At 55.6% G+C, this 11,864-nt stretch overlaps 1 protein-coding gene across 1 annotated transcript; it reads right to left on the bottom strand.

The window, feature by feature from the left end:
* Positions 1-307: 307 nt before the first annotated feature.
* IRF1 (interferon regulatory factor 1) lies at positions 308-7,103 on the bottom strand. The gene is made up of 10 exons (XM_066977238.1): positions 6,917-7,103; positions 5,780-5,871; positions 4,805-4,904; positions 4,442-4,618; positions 4,093-4,142; positions 3,833-3,968; positions 3,514-3,639; positions 2,608-2,651; positions 1,806-1,941; positions 308-1,343 (listed from the first exon to the last, which is right to left on the bottom strand). The coding sequence occupies exons 2-10, from the start codon at positions 5,864-5,866 to the stop codon at positions 1,246-1,248; spliced, it is 954 nt and encodes a 317-aa protein (XP_066833339.1). The 5' UTR covers positions 5,867-5,871; positions 6,917-7,103; the 3' UTR covers positions 308-1,245.
* Between the last annotated feature and the right edge of the window lie 4,761 nt (positions 7,104-11,864).

The raw sequence follows: 11,864 nt of genomic DNA, 5'->3' as shown, positions 1-11,864 counted from the left end.
CACGGCCTGTTTTTTGGGTAGCCTTCGTCAGAGACAACACACGGCCTGCCAACTTCTGGAGCTAATGGTGGCAGGTGTGAGCCAGCTGCCCCACACGTGCACAGGGCCTGGGATGAGCAGGACTCCTCCCATCAGCTGCACTGGGACAGGAGGGGAAATGACTCAGCCCGTCTTAAATTCCCTGGGCTTTCGTGACTCACATGGAATAACCCCTCTCGCTGGCTGTCGGCAGCACATCTGCTCGGGTGTTTTCAAGGAATCTGGAATTCATTCCCTCCCAACTCTCCAATGAGGAAAAGTAAACATGTCGTATATAAAACACTTTTATTAAAACAAATATACAACATTTTATATACAAAAATAAAATGTACAAGAAAAATAGTCTATTACAGCTTAGTGATTTGATTCCTACGTATTAAGTATGAACTAGAACCTCCTCCACCCTGCACTCTTCTGCACACCCTCGCTCAGGGCACGCAGGCTGTGGCAGCTTGCTGCGTACAGTACTGTAGGGTTCCTACCAGCGTGAGGAGCACTAGAACACAGCTCTGAAGGGCAGCGTATAAATAACAGGGTCTGCCCCTACCAGTGCAAAAATTGGATCATGCAGCCGCTCTTCAACTATTACGTGGAAATGGATCCGGCATGCCTACGAGCAGGTAACGTCCTATGAGTGGGCCTGGATACGTGTACTACATGGAAGCAAAGCCTAAACTGAATTTTCACATTTTATTGGTCTAAGTTATGTACACAGGTTGAAAGATCTGAAGACAAAACTACGTGCTGGAGTAAATCAAGGAAGAGAAGGCCAATTAGTGCAATTTTTCTAAGTGTAATGACAGTCATTAAGCTGATAATGTCGCCAGTGTTGCACAAGTGAGCAGCAACCAAACCAGACTCATCCGCACTGTCTCTCCTAAGCACTCCGTGGGTAAAGTGCTCGCCGCCGGCGCGGGGGGACGGCGGCGGCCCCCTGTCCCCCGGGAGCTGCCGCACGCGGGCACCGAGCTCAGCCTCGGGGTGCCGGGGCCGGGCCGTTCGCCTTGGGCACAGCGGTCCCGCCACCGGGATGGGATTCCTCTGCTTGTGACGGAGTTTTTCTTGCTAACTTTTTCAGGCCTACGAGTTAAAACGGAATATAACAGCTACTGTCTTCTTCCAGTCAGTAACAAAGGACTTCTACCATTCTCTCCAGGGTTGTAGTCTCTACACGAAAGCAGTCCACAGCCTGCAGAAGCCAGGGGTTTACAAGCCACAGGAGATGGTTTGCATGGGTCTCACTGTCTCCAGCCAAGAGAAGTCCAGGCTGCTCTTCTGGTCGAACATGCGGAACTCCATCTCCCCTGGACAGAGCGACAGCAGAGTGAGAACCGAACCCGGGCAGCAGGAGCACGAGAGCCCCTGCGTACCAGCACACCCAGAAATGTTCCTCAGAGGTAAGCAAATACCTCAGGTTCTTATTTTGCCAAAAATACTCCAAACGCTTTCTAATTAAACTCTCCCGTATAAGCTATTGCTAGTGGAAATCCTTGTTATATCGCTAGGAGTTCCCAAGAACTGGCGTACTACACATATACGTAACCTTAAGGTAAACCTGTAGTTAAGCTTCTACTGGAGGCATTTTTCCTCTCTTCCTTTTCATCCCAACAAATTCCTTACAGAATTCTGACAGGCTACTTAGGAATCTGAACACAGACACCTGTGAATTCCTCTATTTGCTTTTCTCTCCCCACCCAGTTTCTTTCCTGAAAACCCTCGCCTGCACCTTCCACCCCAGACTGTAAGCGATAACCAAGGTTTTGTACCCGAAGAGGTGTCGATCTCGCCGTCCTGGTCCTTGTAGCTGTACGTGCTGCACATGGTCTGCGTGCCCGGCTCGTTGGTGAGGAAGCCTTTCCCCCCGACGCTGGTCGTGTGCCAGTCCTGTCCTGGTTCGAGCAGCTGAAAGAGAGTAAGGGGATGGTAAAAAAGCCTGAAATTTACAGGGACAGGGGAAAATAAAAAAAAAAAAAAGTACAGGCCCTCATATGCACAATGTAAATTCCCTACTGCTTATTTATTAAAATTCATGGCAGCAAATGGAGCAAAGGAGAGGTTTCACTTAGACCATGCTAAATTATATAAAACTCATTTTACTCCCCATTAAAATTAGGTTAACGCAAAACAGGGAGGGCGGGAGCACCTTCCATGAAAAAAACCTATTCCCTTATCAGTGGGACGAGTGTGCCATGTCTGGAAACACAGATTAAAAGCCATACACACGGGAGACGGAGGGAAGGGCAAAATTAAAAAAGTCTTGCTAGAGAAATCGAAGCCCCTGCAGACTCTAACAGAGCAACCTTTCCTTCTAGCAGTACTCAGTAGCTTCCCCTGACTCACAATAAAAGTAATACTTCCATGTATGTGTCATCTCCAGTTCATGTTTGCAAAATCACGTTCTTTTTACATTTCATTTTTCAGGCCTCTTCATTTAATTAGGGTTTTGTATTACAGGAAGCGCCCAGCTCGTATAGGACTATCAATGGGTCAGACAGCTACTTCCCTTCCTTTCTTGGTAAAAACAGCAGCTTTGGCCAATTTTATTCTGAACAGAAGGGCTATTTTTACCTTAAAAATCTCTGCTTTCATTTCATCTTCATCTTCATCTGTGACTGCAAGCACATAAAAAAGAGAAAACAGATGTCAGCTTTTCTCACAGGTTAGCCCTCACGCTTCTGCTTCTTCACCGCCACAGCCCGCTCCATATGCTTGCCACACACCACCACTGCCTTTTTCTTCCCCCGCGGTAACTGAAGAGCTCCTCCAGGGGCAGAAGGCTTTTTGGAGGTTCGGAGCAGGCGCCCCACTGCAGCCACACACGGCACCAAGGAGGTGCTGTGGGTTTGAGGCCCGCCGGCAGCTCCACGGCCCAGCTCTCGTGGCCCTTCTCCATCCCAGCTGCAGGTGACACCCGCACCTCTTCTTCCTCCCCAGGAGTCACCAAAGGAGGTAGGCCAGAGGGAGAACATTTGCACCCAGAGTGAAGAATCACACAGGTACATCTTTTTTTTTTTTTTTTTTCCTTCTTTTGGCAAGTGCAGCTACCTCCGCTGTCACTAGCGCACCTGACTCTGTCCTGCTCCCGACATCGCCCCTTCCAGCTGCCTCAGAAGTCCCACCTCCCCGGGCACCAGGGTCAGGGATCTCTCCTCCTCTTTGCGGCTGACCCATCTGTGCCATGACGGTGACGCAGAGCTTGTCCTTTGCCCACATGCGCAAAGCAAATGGCATTTCAGAGCCCTTCACCTGTGAGCATTTATTTCTGCAGGTGACCTGTACCAGCTCTTCCCTTTTCTAACCTGGCCGTCTTGGTAGCTCCAGAAACCCAAATCCATCGGGCGGAGGTTCTTTTTGCTACAAGACAGCTTTTTCTCCCAAAACCCCAGGAACACCATCCTTGCCTCCAACCCGCCACAGCAGGGCTAGCGCCAGGAGACCGACGAAAGACCAAGGTAGGGAGGAAGCGACACCAACCTTCCGAGGATGAAGCCAGGGGGGACACCTGGAGGTGGTAGAGGTCGTTGGTGCTGTCAGCCATGGCGATTTCCATCGGCGTCCTCCAGTCGGTGAGGGAGCCGGTCACCTCGCACGAGGAGAGGTCTGTGGGACGCACCAGGAGCCGTTGGCACTCACGGCCCACACCACCACCACCACCACCACCACTTCCTCCCTGCCCATCTACGGCACAGCCAGGCACGGCCCCCAGAGTCATCTTTGTCTTTTGGTGACGAAATTGTGGCTTTAGCACAAGCAGCACTTTCCTCTCTGCTCTGAGCTAAAAACTGAGCCTCACCTAAGGTGATGGACGCGCTCTCCACCTCCACTTCCTGTCCCGTGTAGTCATGAACGGTGTAGCCACTGTGGTCATCTGCCAGAGGAGTGTTGGTTAGTCTTTCTGCTGACTCCTCCGTCCTCATGTCTTCATACGGCTACAAAAATAAGAACGAAGCATGACAGACTTGGCTAAGAACACCCAGGTTCCCATATGAAAAAAATTTAGCATGAAAACCACCAAAACCTCTAGCTCCTTCTGCTACCTCTACAGACACATACCTTTCTCTTGCTCCTGCTTCTTGCTTCTCTTGAAGACTTTGACTTCCTTTCTGTTAAATAAAAATAAGACAGATGTGAGAAAGGCTGCACGGCTGACACGAGTGCGAGCTCCCACGGCCCTGAGCGGAGCCCTGCTCAGCTGGCAGCAGAGTCCGCATCGACCCCGTGTGATGCCATTAGGCACCTTTAAAGAACCTGGGATCAAAGGGACTGCTTGTATAAGCTGTAACCAACTGCAAGAACCCCAGCAGCCCTGGTGCCACCGGCAGGTCTGTTATACCGGGTCTGTTATACCCCTGCCTAAGCGGAGCGGGACCTGCCTGACGCCAGCAGGATGCTGTGCGCTCACCTTTCTTCTGATCCTTTGTCAAGGGGGGCAGCATCCTGTAAACTCTAACAGCGCTGGAGCCTTTGTTGATGCTTTTATCCTTCACTTCTTCGATGTCAGGCAGCGAGTTCATAGCACAGCGGAAGTTCGCCTTCCAGGTTTTGGGGTCAGGGTCTTTCTCACCAACTTTATACCTTCCTATTAATAAAAGATGGGGAGAACCTTTAGTGTTTGCGTTGCAGTGGTAGCTCTCCCCCAGAAATATATTTTTCTCTTTTCTCTGACATATTAAAAGTCAATCTAACACCTGAGGTGTAAGCCAAGACAAAAATGCTTCATTTCAGATATTCATATTACTGATGGAAATTTAAAGCCAGCACACACCTGTATGAATGGCCCAGCTCCGGAAAAGGCAGGCATCTTTCTCCATGTCCCAGCCATGCTTAGCTGCATGTTTCCAGGGGATTTGAAACATCATCTTATCCTGAAGTTAAACCAACAGAAATTTGATTTAAGAAACCATCACATGACAGTTTGTAGTGATTGATTTAATCCAAGAATTCTATCAGTAGCAGCTCAGAAACTTTAAAAAATGCATCTTCATCTAACAACTGTTGTTCCATTCGTTTTGTTCAGTGCATGTAAGGCTTTTAAGAGTTCTGAAACTGGGAAAGCTACACACAGCGTGGTACAGTAGCAACGAGCAACGTTACCAATCTTATCCCAGAATCACTGAAGTATGTTGCATCTAATCTGTTAGTGTGTCACAAACTCCAGCACATTTCCCACGAACACTTGGATAGAGATCCCTTTTATAGTTACTCCTAAGATCCTGTATGAACCCTAAGAAAAACATATCCCAGCTTAAGTAACACCTTGGGATAGATATGGAAACCTCAGAGAAAGAGACCTGATTCAATACGCCTCGTGACCTCACCCTGGGGTACAGCTACAGGGATGTGCCTTCCAGCACCAAAGTGAGACAAGTCCAGAGTTTATTCCAGATCTCTGAGCCCCATCCCGCAGTGGGGAGTGCAACACCAGCTACTTAACTGGGACAGGAGGCGACTTGGCTCAAGTGGGCATAAAGAGTTAAAAGTAGCCTGGGAGTTTTCTGTTCTCTGCCATGTTCAGACTGCATTTTTTCTGACTTATCATTTCCCTCCCGGGAAAATTATCAGGAAAAAAAAAAAAAAAAAGGAGTACTACATTCTGTATTAACCGGAGCTACCTTTTCTGGAAATACACACATAACGCATGCAAGTTTTCTCCATTTGCTTCATGATCTTGACTTATTTTTAGTGCCCACTTAGGAGCAGCGCGGGTACAGCCCCGGCAGCAACAACGCGCACGCCTCACCTTGTTAATCCATATCAGTCCCGGGATCTGATTGGAGTTAATCTGCATTTCCAGCCAGGGCCTCATGCGCATTCTGGAGACGGGCATGGTGGCTGTGACAGAAGCAGAGGGTCAGCAGCAGCCCCACCGCCGTGTCCCCCTGCCCCCTGCCCCCCTGCCCTCTGTCCCCTGCCCTCCGGCTCTGCGCACCCGCTCCAACCGCGGCGGGGCTGGGGGCGAAGCGGGTGGGGACCCCCGGTCCCATCACCGCCCCCCGGTCCCATCACCGCCCCCCGGTCCCATCACCGCCCCCCGGTCCCATCACCGCCCCCCGGTCCCATCACCGCCCCCCGGTCCCATCACAGCCCCCCGGTCCCATCACCGCCCCCCGGTCCCATCACCGCCCCCCGGTCCCATCACCGCCCCCCGGTCCCATCACCGCCCCCCGGTCCCATCACAGCCCCCCGGTCCCATCACCGCCCCCCGGTCCCATCACCGCCCCCCGGTCCCATCACCCCCCCCGGTCCCATCACAGCCCCCCGGTCCCATCACAGCCCCCCGGTCCCCGCGTCCCCCCCCCCCGGGCGCCCCCCCCGGGCGCCCTGAGCCCAGCGCAGCTCCGTGCGCGGCCCCCGGCCGGGGCAGCAGCGGCGCCCCCCGCAGCCCGGCGCGGTGCGGAGCGGTGCGGAGCGGAGCCCGGGGGCCGCTCCCCGCCCTCCCCTGCGGGCCGAGTTTCCTGTTTGCGCCGCCTCGCAGCGGCAGCACCGGCACTTCCCAAACAATGGCCCCGAACTTCCCCAGCCCGGCGCCGTCGCGGCAGCGGCTCCCGAAGCTCCCGGGCCGGGCATCGCCGAGGCGAGGGGCAGCAGGAGCCGGCCCCGGGACCCGCCGCTGGGGCGCGGAGCGGAGCCGCCGCCGCCGCCGCGCCCGCCCCGTCCGGCCCCGTCCCGTCGGGGGCACGGGGCCGCCGCGATGAGCCCCGCACCGCGCACGCAGCGGCGGCCGGGACGCCCCCGAGCCTCCTCCGCACGGCGCAAGCCGGCGCTGCCCCCTCTTGGCCAGCCGAGCCGAGCCGAGCCGAGCCGTGCCACCGCGGACCGCTCCCACGGTTCCTGCTGCCAGAGAGGGGGGGGGGGGGCGGCGAGCGCCGCGACCCACCTCGCCGCGCGGGGCTGTGCAATCCGGAGCCGAGACAAGCCAAACCCAGGCAAGGCAAGGCAAGGCGTGCCGTGCCGTGCCGTGTCGAGCCGAGCCGAGCCGAGCCGAGCCGAGCCGAGCCGAGCCGAGCCGAGCCGAGCCGAGCCGAGCCGTCCGCGCCCGCCGCCCGCCGCGCCGCCTTGTGCCGCCCGCGGGGCGCGCCCTCGGGTATAACGCGGCGGCGGCCGGGATTCCCCGCCGCCCCGGGCCGCCCGGCGAGCGACCAATCAGCGCCGCCCCCAGGGGCGGTCGCGCCGCCCATTGGCTGCCGCCGGCGGCATCACTTCGGGGAAATCAGGCTGTTGTAGCACCAGCGGCACCGCCGCGGCACGCCCCCGGCCCGCCCCCGCCGGCCCCGGGGGGGGGGGGGGTGCTCCGGGGGCTCGGAGGGGCCCGTGGGTGCCGGGGGGTGCCGGGGGCGAGCCGCCGGGATCTAGCCCTTGGGCACCCCGGGGGGGGGGGGTTCAGCCTCGCCCCGCCCTCACCCCCCCGGTGGGTTCAGGGTCGCGTCCCGCCCGGTGCCCCCCCCCCCGTCCCCGTCCCGCCCGCAGGTCTCCGCCGATGGAGGTCGACGAGCCCCCGATGCAGGCTGCCGGCCTTGCCGCCGGCTCGCGGCACCCTCGTCGTTTAGGAACGGAAGCGGGCAGAGCGCAGCCCCGACGTGGGGTTCTTTTTAGCCCGGTGGGAAACTGGCCCGGGCCCGGGCTGCTCGTAGGGAGCGTGATGGGAAGGGTCCGGTACCCGGCCCCCGGTCCCCGGCACCTCCCCAAGCAGGCAACGCGTCCCCCGGACCTGCCGCGGGGCTGCCCGGGCCCGAACCGTGCACGTCCCCCATCCTGCTGGGAGCAGGACCAAAGCAGGGCAACACTGCGTGTGCAGGGCAGCAGCCCCGGGGGGGATGCAGCAGGTACAGGAACACGCAGGGTGGCAGAAGGAAGGCCAGCAGGAAAGGAAATAAAACGGGTGAAAATGATAAGGGATGTTCCTGACCTTCTGCATTTATGCTCTCACGGCGGCGTGCAACGAGCTGCCCCAGGCCTGGTTCCGCTCCCGACGCCCGGAGCATTGCAGCGAGGAACCAGGATCCCCACCCCGCGGGCACACAGCGCCCCAGGGCACCTCTGGGCCCCCGGTTCTGCTGAGCCGTGGTGCTGCCGAACTGACCGAACGGCTGCGCCGCTGGTCTCAAAGCCTGGCCTTTAACCCGGGTTCCTCCGCCTGGCGGTACCTGTAACGGAGCCTCTTCCCAGTGCCCCTTCTCGCAAGGCTCCCAGCTGGGATCCGGCCTCTGCTGTCGGTGGTCGGGACTTGCAGGCTGTTTGATCTCACATCGCCACGTTGCCGTACGTTGGGCAGTAGCTTACAGTCAGGTATACGTCGCTAATCATCCGTTTTCAGTGCAAATGGGAAAAAAAGATGGGGGGGTGGGGCAATGGAGGCATTTTGCAAAGCCTGGAATTAATTTTTTCCCATCTTCCTCTGGCCGGGGCTGTCTGTGGTGCCGGGCTGATTTGAAATAATCATATTAGAAGGCATAAAGTGTGACCGCTGGCTTTCTGTCCTCTCCTCCAGCTCTTTCAGGCTACCGAAATCACCAGGATTCCTCCCCGCTCCCATGGATCTGGATGACAGCGAGATTAGGTTTGCATCCAGTGGCTTCAAGGCGCCTTCAGTCCAGCGGAACATTGGAGATATTCCAACTGGAGATATGGGAAGGCACCTCAGGAAAGAGGCAGAAAGATACACGGGCAGCCTAGACAAATGGTGTGACATGGTGGTACTCTGCCTGCACCGAGGAAGTTTCCTCTTCTTCTTCTTCTTCTTCTTCTTCTTTTTTTTTTAAGATTAAAGAAAAAAAAAAAGCCCAAGATTGGATTTAAGTGTGGAAGAATGCCCGCCCGTGTACATGTCCCATGCTTTCTCTCAACTCATTTTTTTGGCTGTTCAATGCTCTCGTGTATATTTTGGTAGTATTCTCCAGACAGGTCTTTGTCTTTGTGCTGGGTGAGGCACCATTCCCCGGTGAGCTTTCAGTGTAAATATAGATATAACATACTAGGTATATTAAACAAATAAAGAAGCAGAGAGGCACACAAACAAGGCAGGGACAGCACAAGGACATTTACAACTCCCGCGGCCTGTGGGAGGCCACAGGTTGACTCCTCAGCATAAGGTGCCCAGAAATCCAGAGTGCTGGGAAGTAACATGAAAGTCACCTGAAAAAGAGATGGCAGAAGGTATTTGAGGTTCCAGTGCGAATCCATCTACAGAAATAGCCACAACACCTCTTACACAACCTAAATATTGACAGAAAAGATCATGCTGTAGTTCCTTTCAAGCTCCAGCCTCCCGTGGTTTGTTTTTTAACCCGCTCAGCTGGCTTTAAATAAAATTAATTCTGAGCTTCCTGGTCCAATGGGCCAATGAGTCTGTATGGCAGTACTTGTATATGGCAATGTGTATGATAACGTTTATGGTAATGTATCTTAAATACTTTAAATGACGGAATTTTGAACAGCGGCTTGCTTGATGTATGACTTTTGTATTATTATGTTCGTTACTGGCTATTATTATCAGGAATTGGCACCAGGATGCAAATAAATCCACCTAGGACAGAAATGCACAGAGAGGGATAACAGTCCTAGACCTAAATTTCCATTTCTTCCTGCCGTGTAAACCCCTAAAGATCCCACTCGGTAAAACTCCGCCTTCCTCCCCGCGTTGTGTCCCGTATCTGCACAGCAGGTTTCCAAGGAGAACGACCTGCCTCGGCTGGGATGCCCTATGTTTGTTTGCTCCTTTGTTATCTCTGGGCTGAAACAAGGAAATAACAACTTGTCTCTTACCAGCGTCGCCGTGTGTCAGACTCTCGTCACGGCGGGGTTACAAAGCCCACTCCTTGCCCCCCACCGCTGCCCCACGAGCCCCGCAGCTGCTCACAGAGCCTGGTGACCCACACACCTCACGCAGGAATACGCACTCGGATTCGGCTTGTACTTGCACAAAAACGTGAACGAGGACTAATCCACGTGCTTCAAGAATAATCCACGTGCTTCAAGAGGCAAACACATGACTGGCCATTAGGCACTCTGCTCCACCCAGTTCATGCTGAGCAAGAGCCTCCACCAGCTCCAACATCCCCGATGCTCTGCAGTGCTGCGGTCCCCCTCGGGCTTCATCTGACAGCGGTCTTATCTCAGGCACCTGCTTGGCCTTTTGGCTCAGAGCACCCTGCAGTCACCAGCGTATTCCTTCTCATCCTACCCCTGTGATCTGCTGGTTGTTTTAGCGGTGAGCTGAGACGCAGAGAAGGACATCGATACGAGCATTTTATCACATTTACGCAGTCCGGGGTGATCCCAAGTCTGGGGTTGTTTCCCTAATTTGGAGGAAATCTTAAATAATATTTTTATTCAAAACCAAATCAAATCCCTGACTGCTGCTCCACGAGTGGTGTTCGTTGTTCTGGGATGGACACCACTCTGCCTCGGTCAGTAATGTCCTGAAATAAGGTGCTCTTAGGAAGCCTGTATTTCAAGTGACACTAAAAAGCATGAACTGCACAGGATCGGTCAGAAAGTTCCTGACGTGGTCTACAAAAACAGAGGGTTACGGATTTGGCACACTGGCGCCGGCACAGCTCTTAGTTCCCATCTTCTCTGTGATGGTTGGTTAAGCTGCCAGGAAAAGCGGTTTGAGATGGTTTCACTCCTGTACTATATTAAAATAAAGACCGCCAAAGGCTCTGCTGGTTAATGTGTGTGCTGTGAAACGCACAGTTTTCAGCAGTCCACCAGAACCTGACCTGAAGGCAGAGCTGTCACGTCCCCAGTGACACCAGTGGCGCTTGCGTGTAACCCGGGCTGCTGCCGGAGCTGCTCAGGGCTTGTTTTGCTGGCGGTGGAAGAAGAGCATCTTCTCTGTCTTATCTCCTACACAGCTGTAATGCTTTTTCTTTGCAGAATTGCCTTGGAGCAGAGACGAGACCTCCCAGGCTTTACCCCCAAGCCGGGCTCCGAGCACCCGGCACCACTTTGGGGAGTGAGGGGCAGAAATCCTGCCCAGCCCGACACAAACGGCAGAGCCTTCGGGTGACGGCAGTGAAGGGCACGCGCAATGCCGAGCGTTCATGGCAGGCTTTGCTTTGCTCCTTCTCCCTCCCAGGTCTTTGGACAAAGCCAGGGCAGAGGCTGCACAGTGGGGAATCCCTGCCCCGGGGGGGGACGTGGGCGGCAGCAATCTGCCTGCAGCACCAGGGGGGTGCTGCTGGCCGGGGGCGAGCAACCGCAGGATGGAGCGCGGCTTTTGGCAGGGAAACACAGGGAGCATGGCGAAAGCCAGCCTCTTATCTGCTTCCTCGCTGCCCTGTCTGCTTCCTCCCATCGCCGTATCGTGACCTTCCCGTGCCCACCAGCACTCAACAGCCCTCCGGGTCCCGCACCGCCAGCGTTTGTTTCTCCCCTCGCAGTGCCGGGTTGCAGTGCCCCCAGCTCTGCCCCCCTCCCTCGCCTCCCTCCCCCATTTTTCTCAGTGCCCCAGCAGCTGGGGCATCGGGCTTTCCTGCACGCCTCCTCTTTCCCTTCCCCACGGCTCTTCATCTCCTGCCTCTCTCCCCTTCCGCATGTTGGCGAACCCTGCTCTACTCCGTGCCCTTTCTCCTTCCCTTCCCTGCTCGCCTTCCTCCCTTTCCCCATCAAACTCAGAAACCATAATTTCATTTTGGACAGGTTGGCCTGGGCCCATAAAATGGGTGCAGAGCCTCCCCTGGCATGTGGGGAGCCCCGGGGGCTCCCGGGCAGCGAGCGCCCGACCACCAGCACCGCATCGGGGCCCCCAGCACCCATGGGTGGGCAACGCTGGTAGCTGCAAGTGGAGCCCTGGGGTGGAAGGGGTTAACGCAGCAGGCCTG

The sequence above is a fragment of the Anser cygnoides genome, chromosome 14, assembly GCF_040182565.1.
Source record: "Anser cygnoides isolate HZ-2024a breed goose chromosome 14, Taihu_goose_T2T_genome, whole genome shotgun sequence".
In the NCBI taxonomy this organism is placed as follows: Eukaryota; Metazoa; Chordata; class Aves; order Anseriformes; family Anatidae; genus Anser; species Anser cygnoides.
This window is presented reverse-complemented; position numbering and strand designations above follow the sequence as displayed.